This window comes from Bacidia gigantensis (genome assembly GCF_019456465.1).
Source record: "Bacidia gigantensis strain McMullin 20006 chromosome Unknown contig_255, whole genome shotgun sequence".
Taxonomy (NCBI): Eukaryota; Fungi; Ascomycota; class Lecanoromycetes; order Lecanorales; family Ramalinaceae; genus Bacidia; species Bacidia gigantensis.
In genome coordinates this window covers 160,034-181,305 of record NW_025408605.1, presented here as the reverse complement: position 1 = coordinate 181,305, position 21,272 = coordinate 160,034, and the positions used below count along the sequence as shown (strand labels likewise).

At 49.2% G+C, this 21,272-nt stretch overlaps 5 protein-coding genes across 5 annotated transcripts; 3 read left to right on the top strand and 2 right to left on the bottom strand.

The window, feature by feature from the left end:
- Positions 1-106: 106 nt before the first annotated feature.
- Positions 107-3,059, top strand: KY384_006795 (uncharacterized protein; the record flags this gene model as incomplete). The annotated part of the gene is made up of 3 exons (XM_044815288.1): positions 107-280; positions 331-462; positions 522-3,059. The coding sequence occupies 3 exons, from the start codon at positions 107-109 to the stop codon at positions 3,057-3,059; spliced, it is 2,844 nt and encodes a 947-aa protein (XP_044667162.1).
- Positions 3,060-4,475: 1,416 nt separating this feature from the next.
- KY384_006794 (uncharacterized protein) lies at positions 4,476-7,127 on the bottom strand (the record flags this gene model as incomplete). The annotated part of the gene is made up of 2 exons (XM_044815287.1): positions 4,476-6,545; positions 6,594-7,127. The coding sequence occupies 2 exons, from the start codon at positions 7,125-7,127 to the stop codon at positions 4,476-4,478; spliced, it is 2,604 nt and encodes an 867-aa protein (XP_044667161.1).
- A 2,519-nt stretch (positions 7,128-9,646) lies between these two features.
- On the top strand, positions 9,647-10,750 carry KY384_006793 (uncharacterized protein; the record flags this gene model as incomplete). Its single annotated transcript, XM_044815286.1, has 1 exon — positions 9,647-10,750. The coding sequence occupies one exon, from the start codon at positions 9,647-9,649 to the stop codon at positions 10,748-10,750; it is 1,104 nt and encodes a 367-aa protein (XP_044667160.1).
- Positions 10,751-11,102: 352 nt separating this feature from the next.
- KY384_006792 (uncharacterized protein) lies at positions 11,103-11,558 on the bottom strand (the record flags this gene model as incomplete). The annotated part of the gene is made up of 1 exon (XM_044815285.1): positions 11,103-11,558. One exon carries the CDS (start codon positions 11,556-11,558, stop codon positions 11,103-11,105), a length of 456 nt encoding a protein of 151 aa, XP_044667159.1.
- Positions 11,559-15,322: 3,764 nt separating this feature from the next.
- On the top strand, positions 15,323-16,788 carry KY384_006791 (uncharacterized protein; the record flags this gene model as incomplete). Its single annotated transcript, XM_044815284.1, has 2 exons — positions 15,323-15,398; positions 15,464-16,788. The coding sequence occupies 2 exons, from the start codon at positions 15,323-15,325 to the stop codon at positions 16,786-16,788; spliced, it is 1,401 nt and encodes a 466-aa protein (XP_044667158.1).
- Positions 16,789-21,272: the final 4,484 nt, after the last annotated feature.

Below are 21,272 nucleotides of genomic sequence, written 5' to 3'. Positions count from 1 at the left end.
CGCCCTTGTGGAGGATGGGAGGTTGCTCAGTCTCTTACGCACGGAAGAATGGATCCTGGCCAACGGCCTCGATTCAAAGAGTGAGCGATCAAGAGCTTTGGCGAACATGGCGGACCTGAGCGCAGCGACGTTGGCGATGCAAAATCGTGGGCCTCCGGTCTTGACGGTCACGATCGTTATGATCTGTTTATCGACAGTGTTCGTGGCTTTACGCCTCGTATCAAGAGCTGGGATAGTGAAGAGAATAAGCAATGACGACTATGCGATTATATTGGCATGGGTGAGCGAGCAATGTGAGGGGTGCAACGCGCAAAGCTCACAAGCATGCAGATTATCGCCTTTGGCTTCTCCCTCTCCGTCTGCTACGGCACCAGCATTGGCCTTGGTCGGCACGAAGAGAACATTCCTGACCACAAACGTGAACCTTTGAGAAAGGCAGAATATGCATTTACGGTGCTCTACGTACGTTGCCGAGACCAAGAATGCCATTGTCCCAGCTCCACGTGCTCACGTGTTTGCAGAATCCCGCCCTCATGGCAACCAAGACATCAATCTGCCTCTTTTATTTGACGCTGTCGAAGAATCATAAGGTGTTCAAATATCTGACACTGGGTACATTCGCCGTCGTCAACATTGCTGGGGTCGCCCTGACATTCCTGAACATTTTCCAATGTCGACCCTTCGGCGACGCGTTCAAAGATCCGCCTCCACATGGCGCCCATTGCATTGATATCGTGGAACTGTACCTTTCTTCAGCGCCAGTCAACATTGTCACGGACCTCGCTCTACTGTTCCTGCCAATGCCAATCCTGACAGGCATGCGATTGCCACGAAATGAAAAATTAATCTTGATTATCACGTTCAGTTTTGGCGGCTTCGTTGCGGTAGTAGACGTGATTAGGATCGCATATCTAGAGTCAGCAGCTACTGCCAGATTAAGCAACAAGACTCAACCAGGGGGTTCAAATCAATACGGAGACTATTCATGGGTGGTCTCGCTTTCATTCATGTGGTCGGTCGTGGAGGTACATGTAGGGATGATATGTGCATCTGTGCCTGGTCTCAAGCCTCTGGCTGCCAAGTTTGCTCCCAGTCTACTCGGAAGGATCAAATCTTCACGGAACATGAATGGCAATCCTTTCTATGGACCGGGCGATGCTCAATGGGCCGACTTGGGAAGGGCAAGTCAAAATTCGAACACCATACCTGCCATTTCACGCCCACCTCTGTCTCCAGTACCGGCGAAGACTCCAACACTTCCTCAAAATGACATCGAGTCCCAAGATCGCGAGTCTGAGGATCAACATCCATCAATGAATATGCTGGACTTTTTGACCACACCTGATATGACCGGCGTCTCTCAACATCAAAATCGCTTCTCGGGCACCACTGAATTCTCGCCACCAATATCACCTACTGCCCCACGCGGACGCAGCAATAGCCTCCATAACATCTTTGATTTTGTCGACATGAAGAATCCCAAGTCAATGGTGAAAATGACAAACCGCGAGTCGCTCTTTCCCAACTCCCTGGTAACCATCCTCTTCTTCCTCTGGGGCTTCGCATATGGCCTCCTAGACGTTCTGAATTCCCAATTCCAAAAAGTCACGAACATCTCCTCCGGCTCCGGCCGTGCCATTGGTCTCCACTCCGCCTACTACGGTGCTTATCTCATCGCTCCCCTTACCTTCGGTGGGTATGTCTTCCGCCGTCATGGCTTCAAGAGCACCTTCATGGTAGGCCTTTGCGTCTACGGAGTCGGCACGCTCGTATTCTGGCCTTCCGCAGTCCTGGCCTCTTTCCCTGCCTTTTTCATCAGCAACTTCATCATCGGTCTCGGAGTCGCTACGCTCGAGACGGCCGGAAATCCCTTCATATCCCTCTGCGGCCCTCCAGAATATGCAGAAGTCCGTCTCAATATCTCCCAGGGCGTGCAAGCAATCGGATCCGTCCTCTCTCCCATCTTAGCAGAAAAAGTCCTCTTTAAGAACGTCAAAGATACGACATCGCTCGTGGAAGTCCAATGGACATACCTAGGCATCGCTCTCTTCGACGTAATCCTAGCGCTAATATTCTTTTACCTCCCCATCCCCGAAGCCTCTGATGCCGACCTGGACGCCATGGCCTGCAAACGCAGCGCAATCAATAATTCCCGCATCCTGTCCTCTCTCTTTCCCTCCCGCAACGGCGTCGCCATAACATCCCTCACACTAGCTCTAGGCTGCTTCTCCCAGTTCTGCTACGTCGGCGCCCAAGAAGCCACAGCCTCCTTCTTCCAAACCTTCGTCACGCGCGTCCGCCCCACATCCACCCTCTCACCCTTCGACTATCTCTCTGTCGCCCACGCCTGCTTCGCCTTCGGCCGCTTTCTCACCGCCTTCATGGGTATCTGGCTGAAACCCCGCCACCTGCTATTCCTTGGGTACGTTGGCGCCTTCACCGCCGCCGCATGCGCCATGTCCACATCCTCCTACACAGCCGTCGCTTGCCTCATCCTCGTCCTCTTCTTCGAGTCCGGCATCTTCTCTCTCATCTTCTCCATCTCCCTGCGCGGACTAGGCGGCAGGACAAAATGGGGCGCTATGTTCCTTGCGGCTTCTACTTCTGGCGGCGCACTCGTGCCGGGCGTCATGTCCCCCGTCCGCTCATCAAGAGGTGTACAATATGCTTTTGCCGTCGTGGTCGCGGTCTTCGCTTTCGGCACCACTTTCCCGCTCTACCTCGAAACCACTGGGCAGGCGAGACGGCAGGTCGATCCGGTACATAGGAGTAGGAGAAGCAATGTCCTCAGAGTTACTGACGAAGAGAAGGAGGAGAATGAGCAGAGACAACGCAGCGAGAGTAGGAAGAGGAAAAGGAGGAGAACGTTCGTGATAAATCGCCGAGGGAGCATTTTTCCGAGGGAGGAGGATGAGGAGAAGAGTGCGGGTAAGACGAAAGAGAAGGAAAAAGAGGAGGGCGCGAGTTTGAGTACCGCGGAAAGTCCGCAGGTCGCGAGTACGTTGGATATGAAGCTTGTGGAGGGTGATGTGATACATACAGGGAAAGGAAAGACGTGAATTCTGCATGTATGTGATGACTGACGACGGTTGGCTTTATTGCCTGCATAGCGAGCGTGTGCTTTAGCGTGGCGCTGAGGTTCGTTCCTGTAGGTTTCAGGCATTTGCATTAATATGGTTGTGTGTCTGGATCTTCAGAGCGTGCAGCTGAGACGGTGATTGCATATTACGAAAATCATGTGTAGGGGTTTGCATGTCGGAGGCTGGGTACATGAGGCATAGTGATTGAAATGAGGACAATGAGGGGGTAGAACCATATATATGTCACATACACTGCATAAACAATCGAAACACCAATCGAAAGAACAATCCATCTTCATGTTTTCTCGGCATTAAACAGGGTAGTTTTTGCGCCTCTTTCCAACTTTGCAAACAAACCTGTCGACAGCATTAATGTTTAAGTGACTCCAAGGAGCTTTCACCACTTGAAATAATTTCTTCCCGTGGGAAACCCGTTGCACAAGTCGATGTTCCACATCGAACGAGTGAATGCTCTTGCCGGGATCCAGTTCACCGAACTGATTACTGTATCCAAACGAGAAGACACCTTCTCTGCGAACCACCAAGAAGTCCTTCGCTGTGCAAAGGCTCATCATCAAAGGCTCATCATAACCTACTCGTAGTCTAAGGAACCTCCACGGGTCATAGGGGGAACCTTTTCCAAAAACTTGGGTGGTGCTATATAGGGCATATGTAGAAGGAAGAGGTGGTTACTGGCTGGATCGCAAGGACGCAAATTTTGAGAATGAGACAATCGAAGGCTGGTACGAGCATTTCTAGTATAATGAGGTCTCGACGATCTTCTGGTCGGTCCTGTCAGTTGGGGCTGCTGCTGCTGCCGCTGCAGAGGTCTAAGCATGGAAGTCACCAGCACTAGTGCAACAGACTTCGTGGCGTGACTATGTTAAGGCAAGATTAAACCTTGGTACATCACCACAACATGTGAGCAAAATTTGGCATAGAAGTAGGGATCTGTATTTCCAATTAAATTAGGCGAGGGTCATATGGTTTTGTGAGTCCTTTTTTAAACCCTACTTGAGTTGGAATTGAGGCAGTCTGATGGTTGAAAAGTCTTGGGTGTCGATTGTTGAACTAGCATTGAGCTGGTTGGAGGTATAAGCGGCCTCATTGGTGTCGCCGAACGAGGAGAAAAAAGAATGAATTGAGATGATGTGCTGTATGCGTATAGCAGGGGGGCCTTTAAATATGCATATGGAGCAGGGATAGCCAGTCCAACAGCCTTGTTATATCGCGAGAAGCCACAGTCTAAATCCGGGTTGAAGGAAGTTTGACTGTCTGGCGGATGGGGCTGACTGCTTGACGGCTCTCCAAGGTTTCGTGTAATTTAGAGGGTATTTCCCCATTGTCGATCAGCATGTGCTTTAGACCAGTTTTGAGGGACGTGAGATGCCGATCCTATCGGCCCTTGAATCCTTGGAATCCCTTTCGAATTGATGCCATGATTTTAAGACTCCCACTCTCTTCTCGTCCAAGCTTATGAATACGGCTCTTCAACATCTTTGCTACTTCTTTGTGTCCAGCTTCTTCCGCTGTCTCTAGCGGACTGAATTGGTGTTCGCCGCCTTCGAGCTCACTCAGAGAAAATCCATTGATGCATAATGAAAGAATTTGGTGCCGGCCCGTCATCGCCGCCATATGCAAAAAACTGAATCCGTTGCTCTTGACCGCGTGGATCGAAGCTCCCTGTTGAATCAGAATCTCGACGCACTTGAGATTTCCCACTTCCACCGCTCGTAACAAGGGCGTCATGCCCCATCCATCGATACGTTCCATACAGTCGTGCCCGTCATCGGCGTTCAAGAGGCGTTGCATGATTTCAGAGCTGCTATCGAGATCACCACATTCCGGGGCAGCGTGTAGAGGCGTCTCTCCCGATGAGAGCTTTCGAAGAATTGGGGTGAGCACAAGAGCTCCGTTCTCAAGCAGTATTCTTACCGCATCAGGGTGTCCATATCTGGTGGCATAGAAGAGTGCTGTGTCATAGCTATCCTTGGAAATGTTAATATCCGGATAGTATTTTAGAAGTCGGTCCAGAGCCTGCGTGAAGCCAATCCTTGCAGCTTTATGTAACGGAAGCTCTAGAATGCCGTGTCTCTCATGCCACACTTCAATTTGTTCTTTTGCTTTGCTCTCTAAGAGCCATTCAATTACTCTGATTTGAGAATAACTTATTGCTTCATGAAGAGCTGACAGTCCATTTGCATTGACTAGCAACGGGCTCATACCCTTGCTGAATAGCTTTTTGATCTCTTCGATGTCTCCAGATCTTGCAGCTTGTAACATCCGTGTCACGTCTTCCTCGAGCTTCTGAACTTCAACGTTGTTACTCCGTTTCATGATGTCTCTCGGTGTGTGTCGATCTGAATTCGGGAGTGAAATGGGCCAGCCAAGTTCCCAAAGCCGGATTATCCGCCTTCTATTGTTCTTTCTCGCCGCTCGGTGCAATGGTGTATCCGTATACTCTTGAATGTCTGGTCGCAGATTGTATGTCATTCGCCAGCTGTATACGGGATTATGCTGGTCTTTGAAAGGTGGTCGGAGGCATAGGTCGTCTTTTAGCTCAGGAATTTTGTCGTCCGAAGGCTTTAGAATGTCATACAGATCCATTTGGATTTCCCACGTGTATGGGCGGTCCTTGGGCTCTATAGCAAGCATTTCGGCAGCGATTCCCAAAATTTTGTCCAACTGCTGGCTTCGCCCATGATCTTTCAATCGCTTTAGCCAATCTTTGACCACAGCTGTGTTGTTATGAAAAGAAATGTCGGATTCTGCTGGAACCGACCTAGGGCTTCTTCGATCTTTGTTCGGGTTTGCCTTTCTCTCCTCCCTAAATTTGTTGACCATTTGTGGACGCCAGTGGTGAACGATCAGGATCGCCAATTCGATTATAATGCAGCCCAATGACCATATATCGAATGCCCTCCCGTGATTTATCTCGGCTCGTGAACCATCTTCATTCCAATATTCAGGTGGCTGGTACTCGTATGTCCCTAGCCCAGTAGTAGCTTCGGTGGCCGATCCTTCGATGAGTGGCCGAAGATGCGAGTGACCAAAGTCAGCAAGCTTCAGAATGCCATCGACCACTAGAACGTTGCGAGGTTTTAGATCATGATGCGCCGTAGCTTTACCATCAATATCCTTGTGTAGATAGGCGACACTGGAAACGAGCCCATATATAGAGCGATAAAGGTGTGCTGCAATTTCTCCATCATCTACGATGCTTTCTGGACTTTGAGATCTAGTCATCCAATCTGCCAGATCCATCTCCGCCAACGGAAAGAGCAGGTGTAAAGTCTTAACGTAGAGTCCAGATTCGGCGGTATCGGTCGTGTATGACGCAAGTAAAGGAATAATGTTGGGATGATTTCTCCGCTTTTGAAGCGTCTGGACCTCGCGAAAGAGGCGTTCCCAATCAGCCTGAGTGGCGTCACTTGATGGTCGGATATATTTCTCAGCAACAATAGTCTAAGATTATGAGCACTTTTTGCGTAAAGCTGCCAAAGACAATCTTACATCGTGGCTATAATTTCGGTGATGTTGGCCGGCGATCTTCACCTGAAATAGCAGACCATACGATCCCCATAGGTTGAGACTCTTTCGCTCGAGAAATGGCAGTACAACGCCCCTTGGAATATCGATAGAGACACGATCTGCCAATATTGCTCCAACCCAGCGGCGGCAATCACTCATTTTCTCTTTCTGTTCGCTGTTCAGCCCTGCATCATGGCAGAGGCGCTCGAAATGCGGGTTGTCAAATAGCCATGCGTCATTTGGGTGGCTTGCGAGGACCCTCTTGGTTAAGAATTCGAGATTGGCAAAGACAATGATGACAAAGATGAAAATCCTTCCCCGTTGGATTTGTAGGACTAGATCAGACCTCTGAGGGCATGGATGACCATGCTCTTCGCATAATGGATGGGCTTTGCTCCACTCATGTATTCGAGCTTGAGTCACGATCTGTCTAGCATTCTTGTAAGATATAAAATTGTCACCTTGGTGATTCTTTTGGGCAGAAAATGCCCCCTTGAGCTCCTCAAGAAGTGACATTCTTAGGCTGAAATGTTGTGTTCGACAGCTTACTGAGAGATTTTAAAGTTTTTAAAGACTGAGTGGAAGAATTTTAAGATGGTAAGTCGAGGCAGAGGATTCAAAACGTCTCGTCGTTTATAGTATGCTTTGTCACGGGAGATGAGCAAGAGATAACATGTGTGGCTTCACTCTGCTTCATCCCCATTTGACAACTTTGTAAGCCGGTTTCATGTGGGGAAAATTCGATTTCCTCCAGTCCCATAGCATCACGATGCCTCGATATATGAGCATGAGGATAGATCAGGCTGAGGTGAATGATATCAGCCCTATCGGAGGGAAAAATTTGCTTCCGTCTGTCTGCAGTGGGTTTCTACTACCAGCGTGTCCAGCGAGTCAACTCCCCAAGTCCCCTATCCTCTGAGCACCATACATACTAAGATGTTCTCATCCCCTAGAGCGGGTCTTATTGCATTCCGATCTGCTGAAATAGTATACAGAAACTTCACTAGAATTGCGTGATCATGCCATATGGCTAGACTCCTCCAATTCTGACATATCAAAAGTAAGTTGCTTCTCCCGGTATGGCAAGACAAAAGCGACAATGCTTTCAAAGTGCAAGAGAATCTGATGACACGCAATGGTTTGTATAATGTTAGAAGAGCTCCCCCCTCGTCTATCATTTTGCGTCCTCATGCTTTGGTTACTTTACTCTCATCCACGTGGTAGGTTTCTTGGGTGTCAAGGTCGAGTATCTTTCAGTGGTATGAGATTGATGAACCTCCATATATCATGATGATCGCTTACGACATATCGTGTCCCACTGCTATGAAGACTCCGAACTTGTCCACGCCGCCACCTACCTGCAGGGATATGGTAGATCAGCATAGGAAATCAGATTCTCTCAGGCTCAAGATTGAATACCACTGCGGTAATACTGCACTTGATCCCCTTCCACGTACATTATCTGGCTATCGTAGGCTCGAAGGAGGATATGGAGGGTCAGACCTATTGCGGAGGCTGAGTCTAATCTCGAGCTGCCTTTGTGCTAACGCCAAGCTACTGTCTGACTGAAGTGCTATGAGATGTGAAGTAGGAGCGAAATGAAGCCCATGCCCGTAGGCAGCAGTCTAGATAGAGTGAGGCAAGTCTTGAAGGCGGGGTGCTTCACCGACACCTTGCATTGCATTCACCAATCGGCTTTAACGGGCGTCATTGACAGGCGAATGTCAGGTTTATGAAGGGGGTGAAGTCGACGAATCTATTCGTAGAGTCGTCCTTTGGGCCCTTCTTGGGACGACTCTAATCCTGGTATCCATCAAGATGTTCCGCTAGTCACGAGTAGGGCATAGAGATTAGAATAAGAGTACTAGGTACTGTGCATACTCATTCCTGGAGCCGGCTTGGCAGCACGTTTGTGGGGCTGGGTTCATTGCCTCGCTGATCAACCTTCAGATGTCGTGAGGAAGGAAGGGGCAGTCATTGTCTTGAAACCGTTACGTATAGTCTCCAATTCATTGCTATGAGGTGCTTGGTACTCTCTCCATATCATGTGCGAACCGCTCTCCGCTGTAGCCTCCGTCTTTACCATTGCAGGAAGTGCTACAGAGTCTATCAAAGTTCTGTTGACATTCTTTCGTCAATTCCGCAATGCACCTGCTCAAATTCAACAATGGCTCGCAACACTTGAGTCTTTATGTTCGACATTGTCCAGTTTGCAGTATTCTGGCCAGAACTTGGACCTCAGATACCGACCTTCGTCGCATTTCCAGCAGAGGCTTCTCAGCTGTGTACTTCAGTTGCGAGTCTGTTCCCGAGAGCTTAGCAGGTTTGACGCAGAGTTGGAAAAGATAAGCTGTGATGGAAAGGAAAAGTGGGACCAGAAAGCCAGAAGATCGTGGGTAAGGGCGAAGTGGGCCATGATCGGAGACCATAAAATGAGAAAGGCCATGAAAATAATGGACCTGTATCATTTTGAGTTTGTGATGGAATTGTTAAAGGTCCTTGTGTACACATTGGAACCTTCTTTCTTGTTATGTTGGCCGAATACTGAAGTCATTGATAGGACTACTGAGCGAATACTCCCGCCAGCCGCTAAGATATCCGTCGAATCCAGGTTTGGACCTTCGCACCAAGTGACAGGACTAGGTGATCGTCTTCGTCTTGCCCCTCAAAGATTGCTTAGATCGGCCTCAAATCCAAGCTTGCCGCAAAGCACGGTAGTTGTGCCGGTGGCAGATCATCGCCGTACATTCTCAACGGCGATGGTGGAACATAGTTTTCCCAAGATAGAACTATCACCTACTATCCCCAGCTTGTGGTCTCATCAGATGGTCAAGCCGGCTGTTTTCTTGTGTTGGCACATTTGGGGCTTCAGATTCATGGCTCGAGCAGGCCCGGCGATAAGTCAGCGATCTGATGATACACGAAAGGCTCAGTCCGGGAGGTACCAGCAGGTAGGCTTCGGTTTGTTCTTCAGCGTTTACCTACCACGTGGCTTCCGGCAAAGGCTCGGTCTGACCTTGTGTAATTTCCAAGTAATGATGAATAGACGTCTGGGCAATACTTTGCAGTGGAATCTCGGCTTCCCGACGACTGTGCCTTCGAATGCTGAAATCTTCAAGAGCGCGAGGACTAACTCGACGGAGGACGTCAGACGCTTGCTGAGCGCTGGTAAGGCAAGTCCGCAAGATACAACAATTTTTGGTACAACATTGCTGCATTCAGCATCCAGATCGGGTAATTTAGAGCTTGTCCGCCTGCTCATCCGAGAAGGAGCCGACGTGAACGCTCAAGATGAGGATGGCGAGTCGCCGCTTCATGGCGCTATGGGAAGAGCTGACAACTATGATGTGGCGAGGACCTTGGTTGAGAATGGCGCAGATCTGTTGTGCAAAGCCGTTGATGGGAAAACACCATTTCACAACATTTTCAACAATACAATAAGTTTGATGTTGGTGAAGGACGATTGGCTTGAAAACATGCCGCCAGACTCCGAAGCCATGTCTATGACCCATTACTTAGCATGGAGCAGTCAAAGTACACTTAAGATCTTTCAACGGGGCCACTCTTATGATGACGTCCACCTCATGTCCCCTGACAGCTGTGGTAGGACCTGCCTGCATTTGGCTGCATCGCGAGGCAACCTAGAAGTGCTGTCCTACCTTGTAAGCCAAGCCTCATCAGAAGATGTGGAAAAGAAAGATGTCAGCGGAAGGACGCCACTTCACTACGCTGCTGAAAGCAGTAGGGCCGGAGAAGTCATCGACACGCTGATGAGAAAAGGTTGCAATATACACGCCAAGGATAACGCAGGGCAGAATGGTCTGCATTGGGCAGCGCGAAGGAACAATCTCAAAGCAGCTGAGAAGCTAATAACGCTCGATGGTTGGAGAGATCTGCTTTCAAATGACATGAGTGGGCGAACGCCTTCCCAGGAAGTTAGCATGAGAATATCACCGGCGCTCTACAGTCTTCTAAGAGAACTAGAAACCTCCGATGGACGGTGGACGGAGCGGTCCAGCTCCGAGGAAACCCGGCCTGGTTGCGTAAGCTCTAGTGCTGATGACGGATTTTCGCCTGGGCTAGAGATCTTTGGCATCTTGGCAATGATCTTCATCATGCTTCTTGGGGCTCCTGACTGAAAAATCCAAGATGTTCTCTCCGATAGTTCGGGGATCCTCGGGGCGAGACTACGCCATGGCAGAAAACATCAATTTGATGTAGTGTGCGTGTTTATTGCAAGCTCCTCGGGGGAGAAGGTATCCGAAATGCTCGATGGTGCTCACTTGGTAGGGGGCGTAGATGTTATAATTTCATCTTCAGACAAGATGCAGAGGCTTCGTCTGAAGGGGCCGTTGGGGTGATCTTCTGGAATTTCTGAAGACGAGGCGGCTTGGTGCTGTTGTTGCTGTACGGTTCGAGTCCGAAATAGAGTCAATCATCAATTATTTGTCCCTCCTTTTCAAGGATTCAATGCATGCCGTAGTCAGATGGTCATAATTCCCAACTTCTCATGCCTCCCGCCTTCCGAATCTTGTAGAGTTCTGCGGTTGCTTCATCTCGTTGCTTCTTGATCTTGTACAATTCTGCTTCCAACCTTTCGATCTTCTCCTCGGCTTCCTTTCGGTATCCCCGAGCTCTGTCCAATTCTTTCTTCGTGGGCTCGTAAACGTGATGCGCCATCTCCGCTATCTTTCTCCACTTGTCTGCATCCTTCTCAGCCGCCTTAGCTTTCTCGATAGCACTATTAGTCTCCTGCATCTGGCGCTGTAATTTGGCGTAGATGCTAAGGAAGGCGTTACTGCATTTCTCTGCTTCGGCTTCGGCCTCGGCATCGGTAGCCGGAGTCGGAGGGTCGTTTGACAAGTCGTACGAGCTTGGTGTAGATCCCAAAGGAGACTTTGGGGTCGACTCTGCTATCTCTCTGCAGAAATCATTGAGCGATGACATTGCTGTGATCTGATGTTCACTGAACGATGAAAGGTAGGGTCATGAAATTTTCAGCTCTCTTTTGCAGATAAAACCGGTTCATGCAAGGGCCTCGTCGAATGTGACAGGTCATGCAGCCTCGTGCATGAGCTGTCGATTAGACTGCAGCGCATATCTTACACCAAAAGTCCGATAGCAGGGGAGAGTTGGGAGCGATTCTAGACTCTCTGATATTATCTCGGCAGTATACCAAGGGCGTTCACTTTGGTATTCCAGGGCAAATCAACCTGCTCAGATTGCACCGCCTTCACTTGTATAGAGCTTCTACCCAGCGGATTCCATGAGCTCCTGTGAGTCTGGTACTTAAGATGTCGTTTCCTTGAAGCGCGTGGATGATATATGCGATCGCATTAGGAAGTCTCGGCAGGGCCAGAAAAGAGCCCGGAAGCAATCGTCCGACTTGTCTTCCGAATTTGGGAACGGGCGATTTCTTGCGTCCTTATGTGATAATGCTCTTGCCCCACGTATATAATGATTCATTATCAGGACTTCATCCTGTCGCTTGTCTCACTACCTCTGGCAAAGGTTTGCACTAGTCCCGCCACGCTTTGGTAGGATCGCCCCACCGGCGCTTGCTTACTCGAGCTCGTGACGCCGGCTCTCTACGTCTTCCAACCCTTTATCGAGTCAAGGCCGCTTTGACCTCGACCATTTTTACCTTGCCTGTTTTAGGCATCCCATGAGCTTCTTGTACAGGGATTCCATAATCTGACCCTCACCGACAGTCTGATATATTCAGATCCTATTCCGTATCTCCGACGTCCGACTTATTGTTCTTGCAGCTCACGAGTCTAAATATTGCATCCTTGGATCTTTGCTGACCTGGACCCTCTTCTCTGGATCAATACTGACCTTCTCTTCGCCTGGAGCCATTGCCCAGGGTTGGCGCTATTGTGCATCACCGGATATTTAGTCCGCTCCCGAAAGTAACGCATTCGGCCAGAAGCTTCGTGGTCTCTGCTCATGGCAGAAGCAGCTTGTTTCCAGGTCTGCGCTACGTTGTGGACCTGTTAACCTGGATGTGTATATATTCGGCTTCCAGAAGCCTTTTCCGGTTACTCTTCGTCGTATAGAAGAAAGATAGAGAACGAGTCTCGGCTTCTTCGAGCTAGACGCGCCGATCGCCAGCACGTGCTGTGTCCATTCGACTTGACCCTTGCTATCTTCGACCTGAGTCGCCGTGTCTTATGCCCTCTTCCAGAAATGCAGCATTCATACGCTTGCCTCGTCGCGTCTCGTCTATAGTGCATCTGACTTCGCCGCGTGCTACCCAACCCTGATTCGGACCCTCTCATGGCCTTCGTTGTACCGTCGAAGGCAACGTCTGGTTGGGAAGCTTCAGCCCATTATTGTTGGCTTGATTCTTCACCATTGGCAGACCTCTTTTTATTCTTGACTGCTAGCGTTGCCGGTCTCATATGTAGTCCCAGAATTTCCAAGTGCTTGTCTGACTTTCAAGGTCTGCATCCTCAGCTTCGAGATGAGGGAGAATCTGCCGAAGCTCATCTGAAGACTCATGTGGGGTATTGATCATATGTTGATGCGTGGAGGCTTTCAATTTACAACAGGCGCCCATTTCTAGTGAATGACTGGTCCGGTTGGTGAGGAGGAGCAAGTGGAAGAGCGTAGTTCTACTGACGATTTTCCCGTAAGAAAGGGACGACCAAGCAGCATGCCACTCTGGCAAGGACCTGGAACAGTCAGTGGAATAATCGAAGACCCGAATGCTGGTGACGTACGTCAGCTGTAGTGCTAAAGATTGCACACTCTTCTGGTAAACAACACGACATAGATTGGGGCCGCACTAAACGCCATCGCGAGGGATAATTAATCACGTGCCAGTATATTACATCCTACCTTTTACTACTCGGGGCTTTTTTTAATAATGCATATTTAAGAAAGGCTCGAGATGGTATCTTAGGTGTTCAACTGGGTTGAAAATTCATCAGTCTTATGTTTTGGATATGATGAATAAGTTATAAAAATCTGCGATTGTTCTATGCATATCTGAGGAATACATCTTGATATCGGAAAAAGATCTTCAGCGTGCAGATTTATCGGAAATATGCATTATTAAAAAAGCCTCGAGTACACCATTTGTTGCTCTTTCACCCCCCACGGTAATCTGACCTTGCTCACCAGTCAGCAGGAACTCGCTAGAGATCCGAAAATGCTATCAGAGCAGCTCAGGACCCTTCTACCAGTATCCGAGGGATCTCCAAAGCTTTGTCACCCACCACTACAATCCAATGTACGATCCAATGGCTCTGGAAAGAACTCCCCGGGCCAACCTTTCCCGGTTGGTTTCTTCACTGCAACAACCCCGAACAGCCGAACGTCACCCCTCAACCTCATAAGACTACAACGATTCAAACAAAACAAACCCTCTTACCTCACAATTGACTCGTCATGTCCGACTTGAAGCCTGAGAATAGCGCCCAACTTTCCCACAACCTCCCCAGCCTCAACCAGCACTGGACCGGCCACAACAGCGACGGCAAAGCCATCCTCGCTCGCTCAGAGCCAGCACAATGGCAACATCTCGGGAAAGACACAATGTCCTTCAGCGTGGTCTACACAACCGATCGCTTCCCTCCTGACTTGAATAACGACGCCGACATCACCGCCCACCAACAACTAATGACAGCAGGCGGACCGGGCTTAGTCCGTAAAGGTGGCTCAGTCTGCCGCATTGTGGACTTCGGCCCAGGGGCACCGCCATTGATGCATAGAACGCAGAGCTTGGACTATGGGGTCGTGCTGGAGGGGGAGTTCGAGATGATTTTGGATGAGGGGGAGCCGACGACCATGAAGAGGGGGATGTGGCGGTACAGAGGGGCACAAACCATGCGTGGAAGAACAAGAGCGAGACAGATTGGGCGAGGATGTTGTTTGTGCTGCAGGATTGCGAGCCGATTATCGTGGAGGGGAAGGCGATGGGGGAGGAGTTGAGCAATGCACATGAGGAGGCGGACAAACTGATGGCAAAATGAGCGCAACGAGGTCTGACATGGGTGGTGAAAATTGAGTATCAGATGATTCTGCAGGCTTGTATGCTGCATCTTTGTGACAGTGGGTGGCAGAGGAACAACGGCGTAGGGCTATATATAGTCCTCATCATACATTTCGACGACAGAACTTCAACACAGTAACATCATGTCAGGCAATGGGGCACATGGAACTATACCGATTTGCCCAGCCATAAGCTCATAGGCATGCCCATTTTCGACTTTTGAAGTCTTTAATATTTTCATGTTTGGTGTAGTACTGGGCGGTTCTAGGGACATGGGATTTGACCTCAGGTTTCCACTTGATCAAGTATCACGGTCCCTTTGCGTTCAAGAGACAATGACATGGTCAGTTTACTGACAAGAGCAATTCCAGATCAGTAATATACGCGATTTGACGTATTCTGCTCCTTTTACTGGATCAAGTAGAGCTACTCGAGTGCGAGCCTCAAAGATATATTTGATGAGATGAACCTCGTTATGATTGGATGGATCCTCGGATTGGGTTGGGTTGTTTGGGTTCTAGTTTTGACGCGAAAAGCCTCAAAATTACCAATTAGGAAATCACCTCGGTTCTCCGCAATCATTTCTCCGAACCTCCACCAGGCTCTGCTCGTACATTAATACCCTCAATCAAGGATGTGAGCAAATCGCTGAGCCCCGGGCATCTTGTCCATTACCTCAAGCAATCCTCCTCGAACTCGAAGCTCCTCAACCATGGCGTCGCCCTCCTCCCCGCCAGTCTACGTCCTCGGCGTCGGCCTCACCAAATTCATCAAACCACGCAACAAAGGTACTACTCCCCTCCCCTCCCCTCCACCATCCCCACTCAATCTTACAATCTCACTCACTTCACAGTCGACTATCCCCTCCTCGCCCTCGAAGCCTCCACAAAAGCTCTCCTCGACGCCCACCTAAATTACGACACCATCACCGCGGCCATAGCATCCTACTGCTACGGCGACAGCGCGTGCGGTCAGCGCTGCCTCTACCAACTCGGCATGACCGGCATACCCATCTACAACGTAAACAACAACTGCGCCTCCGGCTCCTCTGCCCTCCATCTCGCCCGCACCCTCCTATCCTCCCCTGCGCTCCAACACTCTTGCATCCTAGTCCTCGGCTTCGAGAAAATGGCGCCCGGGAGCCTCAGTAGCGTGTGGAAAGACCGCGCCAACCCCATCGAGAAGATCGGGCTGAAAATGGCGGAGACGAGGGGTTATGATGGCGGAGTGCCTGGCTCGGCGCAGATGTTCGGTAATGCGGGGAGGGAGTATATGGAAAAGTACGGGGCGACGAGGGAGGATTTCGCGGAGATTGCGAGGGTCAATCATTTGCATTCGAAGCAGAATCCGTATAGTCAGTTCAGGGATGTTTATACGTTGGAGGAGATATTGGGGAGTCAGGAATTGTTTGAGCCGTTGACGAAGTTGCAGGCCTGTCCGACGAGCGATGGGGCTGCGGCTGCGGTGCTTTGCTCGGAGGCGTTTTTGGAGGAGTTGGTCAGGAAAGAGGGGGAAGGGGTGAGGGAAAGGGCGGTGCAGATTGCGGGGATGAGTATGGCGACGGATAGCCCGGCTGCGTTTGGGGGAAGTGCGATGGAGTTGGTGGGGTATGATATGAGTAGGCGGGCGGCGGAGGCTGCGTTGAAAGAAGCTGGAGTAAAAGCGATGCATCCGAAGGTGGTGGAGCTACATGATTGCTTTTCGGCGAATGAGATGGTGACGTTGGAGGCGCTGGGGCTTTGTAAGAGGGGAAAGGCGCATGAGATGGTTAGGAATGGTGATATTACATTTGGGGGAAGGGTGGTGGTGAATCCAAGTGGGGGGTTGATCAGTAAGGGCCATCCGCTTGGTGCGACGGGGATTGCGCAGTGCGCGGAGCTGGTTTGGCAGTTGAGAGGGTGGGCGAACAATAGATTGGTGGAGGGAGCAGAGGTTGCGCTGCAGCACAATCTAGGATTGGGAGGGGTGGCTGTTGTCACTGTCTATAAGAGGGCCGACGGAGGGGTTTCGAAGCATGTAGTTGATGAGGAGGTGGGCAAGGCGAGTGGGGTTGGGTATAATCCTGCGGTCGTGGCGAAAGGGTTCACGAAAGAGCAGGTAAAGCAGGTCAGAAGTAGAAAAGCTCCGTCGGAGTGGGCAATGGGTGATGCGATGGAGAAAGCCGCGAGCAGGCTTTGATATGTGATACGATCTCGACGCTTTATGTACGATTCTGGAAATTGTGATAACGACTCGTAATGTCCGGGACGCAAATATCTTATGATTATGGGGCAAACTCGTACATAAGAGACCACTATTTCAGACTGGAAAGAGTCAACGGCCATGCCGTATCTCTCTTCCGAGCGCAGAGCAGTGGGCATCCTCCTTACATGAGAATAAGCAGACTGAGGAGCAAGACTCATGTAAATAATACAGGGCTCTTAACAGGGAAACCTCTCAGAAAGATCACCTCAACGTCTTCATTTGCCGGTTGACAGCGGATCCTGATGATATCCTTGCACCACAATCGAGCTTGCTAATGAATATCACAAGTAGGTCAGAGCATTGCGTACCTCAAATCTTCGATATTCAGTCTCTGTGGAGAAGCTCTGTTAGAATTAGCTTACTATTGCGAGGGGTCTTCGTCGTATCAAGTTGCTCGGACGGTGTGCTTGGACGGCGTGCTCAAATGTCTAGTTTTCGAAGTACCTAGAGACATTCGTAACTAGGGGTCATATCTGCGTCCGCTTCTGTTGGTCTTCTGCAGGAAGCCTTATATCACTGCTTGTGTCGAATGATTTATATAGCCCTCACTGCTTGCCTCATGCACTGATAGATCTTACAATGCATCTACTCAGGCCTTCCAGGAACTCTAGTCGAGAAAGATTCGAGGCCTACATATGGCTGATGAGCTGCCGAAGAAATATTTGAAGTGGTCTTTGGTTCCTGACCTGACTTTCAGCAACTAAAAGCCCATATATGCTGAGGTGTTGGGCTGTTTAGCAAACATCCTCCAACTCTTGACCGAGTCAAGTGGATTCCTTTCTGATTCAGCAGCGGTTGAACACTCGAAATGAGCGTAAGGCGACAAATTATGCTCTTACCATTTTTTCAAGGACGCTCAAATTGTATGGACCCTAGCTCGCTATTCTGATGTCCAGACCAAATTCTATGAGAGCATTGGGAAGGCGTTGTAAAGAAGCAAACCGTAACAGCCTCAAAGGTCATCATTTGCCTCGCAAAGATGTCTGAGGCCCTCAAGTCATAAAAGATGAGATGTGAGTATGCCGTCTGGGTTGAAGAACACTCGTTATTCATAGCAGCTATACTGTAAATCCTTTTGATGTCGAGCTACCTCACACCTTTTGTTCATGAAATGCCAATCGGTCGAAGTGCCGTGACATTCAAATTCCCCCAACGGTCCCAACAATGCCATTAGTAGAGGCATTCGTTTCTGGCGGAAATAAAGCTATGTCCATTGCACAACCTGTCGCAAACATGAATATTCCGAGGTTTCTCTTCTCTCCATTGACAATGAATCCCGGTTGCATCGTTCCTTCAGACATAGCGGCATCCATCAGAGCCCGAATGCAGGTATTGACAGTGGCATAGCTCGCTCTTTCGTTTGCAGTAAAAATCAATGGCTTTGGTTGCAAATCGTTCAGAAGTGTGCCATCGAGGTGATAAAAATCGAGAAAGGGGGAGCGAATTTCCCAGGCGAGTGTACAGCTTCCTGATCAACTATCATCAGTATGTTGCGTCGTTGACGTCGACGTTCATATACTGAAGGGATATCGGTGTAGAAAACCTCACCATATGTCCACCTTTCGGGCGTGTGGCGGTTAAGCAGGGTGCCAGAGCTATCTTCATCGTGAGAGAATCTTACCCTCTGACCCTGATATTCTTCGAGCTCCAGCTCTCTGAAAAGAAGAAAGGCCATTATACAATCGGCGTACTGCAGTGGATGGTCAGGCACGTTATAGGAAAGATCCTTCGTGTAATATGGTGTTCGAGTATACGACGCTTCACAACAGTCAGATCTTACAAGTCTTTCTTGTGGGCTGGGTTACGGCTTCCAGAAATATTCATCGAAGTGACAAATATTTCGAAGTGCAAGAGCATTAGTGCAAAAGTGCTGACATGCAAGCATAACATCATGACCGCGGTCGATCAGGTAAGGTCCAATCTTGAGCCTGCCTAGGATAATCTGAAGAGTCTTCAGATAAAAGAACTTGAGTCAGAAAATAAAAAGGTAAATAGCGTACGAGGAATATGTCATTGTGGATACTGGAATATTCGATATTTGAAGCGTGTGCTGTAGTGAGACTATGTGAAACAATATCCAACAAGTCTGGCTAGAATCTTTCCAGACACTACAAGAAAGGTTGTCTGCTGTCAAGGCAAGCGCGCCGAACGTCTCACTTTCTTTTAATGACTATACGCGACGCGGGATTATTTGATCGACCATCCCACGTTCAATTGGTGCAATATATATCAGGCCGGGACTTCAGATCTAGACGCTGGGCTAGATGAATTGTCAAAGAGGACAAGGATCTATCGTCGATGTGAATCTCCATCTGTTATTGTAATGGCAATTACGACTCTTCAAACTTCGGAACTACCATGCAATTTTCAGCAAACAAGACGTCTCATTGTGTGGTCCCGTGTCAGTGACCCAGCGCTTATCTGATGAACAGCCGAGAAGTCGAGTTGCAGTGTGGCCAACGGCTTGGTGGAATGCCAGCGGTTTGAGCAAATCAACTACTTGGTCTTGTGAATGCTTGGTCCATTTTGAAGGTCAAATTAAGTAGGAGCAATCCAATTTTCGCTGATGAATAGCCGAGAAGTCTAGCTGAAAGACTTCTAACTTTTCAAGTCTAAGTTCAATTGACTGAACTCAAGGCGAGATAACAAGACGTCAATACTATCTTCTTGATCAGCCTCCATCATGTTGCTCCTCAAAGGCCAATCCTCAGGAACTAGAGGTATTTGCCTGCTAGGACTAGCAGTTCGGGGAGACGCAGTCTTTTCACGTTGCACGACGCTATGAGCAGAAGCCGGAGAGGAGGTGGTCAATGTTTCGACATGGTGTTCACGAAGCATTCGAGCTTCATTCTTTCGAGCGTGCCCACAATATCGTTGCAACAGCGGCGGCAGGGTTGGCAAACAGGCGCAGACTATACCCATGTTGACTTCCACGAGAACGCAATAAGTACCGCGTGTAAACTTTTCTAGGACGTGTTATCAAAACGTGTTCATGCATCAATAAGACAACATGGGGCCCACCCGCGCTTTTGCTTGCAGATGACCAGATTTGTAAAACACTGGCCACACAGGTGCTGTACCGTAAGTGAGTCTGGTTCAGAAGCACTGGCAGGTCTAAATACCCTATTCCGATGAGGAAAACGAAACCCAATGCCACTTTGCGCCTCATAGATAACTTCAAACTCCAAAGTACGGGCAAGGGTAGGACAAGGATGACGACGTCCAGAATGGCATCTGTTGTAGTAATGCTTAGGTTAATGACTAGGAGAGATATACACTTGCGATTTGGTATTTCTGTATCCCAAGCTGCTGCGATAGGTGTGCATCTGAACGTTTGCAAACAGATGCTACTGATACACCATACAGTAACGGCAGCTTGTAAGATATAGACACTGACTTTGAAGCTCTTGCGAACACCGAAAATACGGAGATAGAACAGAAGGACGCAGGCCTTGGTTGTTGACACGGCTGGTAGGGCGAACAGCGATGCAACGATGCTCGGCTAGATGCAGGATCAGTATTCGAAAAACTATTCAACGCGGCCACTAACTTGTTTCATTATCACTATCAATCTAAGAGTGGCGTTGTCTCCTAGCTGCACCAGCGTCGTCTTCGAAGCTGGAAAAAAGACGTCAGTATTGAGCACAGTCAGCCAAGGTTTGATTCGACACCGACAAATTGTGGTCCCAATGGTGTATATATACGAGAACAGCTGCAATAAACCGATCAATCAATCGGCCAGCTGACGTGAATTTCACGGGGCGACTGTACCAGACTAACAACTATCATCCCGTCATCCCACCAAAAGCCAGCCTTCGAAATTCGCCTGGATGACAGTCGTAACGCCACTGTCATAGTCGACAGTATTATAAGACTGATTGAAATACCAGTAAGTACATCATGACCGCTATCTTGCCTGGCCATAAATCGGTCCCAAGAGTAGTTGTTTGATGAATTACGAAGAGTGCAGAAACAAGAAACCCAGGTTATGGGTGTACCTGCATATTTGGGTAAAATCACTGCTATACCAGGTAGGCGGCTGGATTATAAACATTGCGGAGTGACAGAAATGACGCGCGTATCCTGTATGACGAGTCCTGCAACGACGAAGCAAACCCACCTCCTCACACATTCCTCAGCGAGGCAAAAGCGAGAGTTCTCCGTGCCGTACGCGGGGACATGAACATGCAGATGCCAATCCACATCTTACTGCTCAGCAAATCTCACGCGAGCCGAGCTAGGTCGACAATGTTTGGAGCGACTGATAGATGCAGGTGTGAGGGATTTCCTTCTCGAGAATGCAGGCGCTGAAGGGCACGGCTGGATCCGCGCCGTAAGCCCACCAGAGCCTGCCGATAGACCTTTCCACCGTTCTCTATTGGCGCAAGTGAAGCTGAATCTATCAATTTTTAAAGATG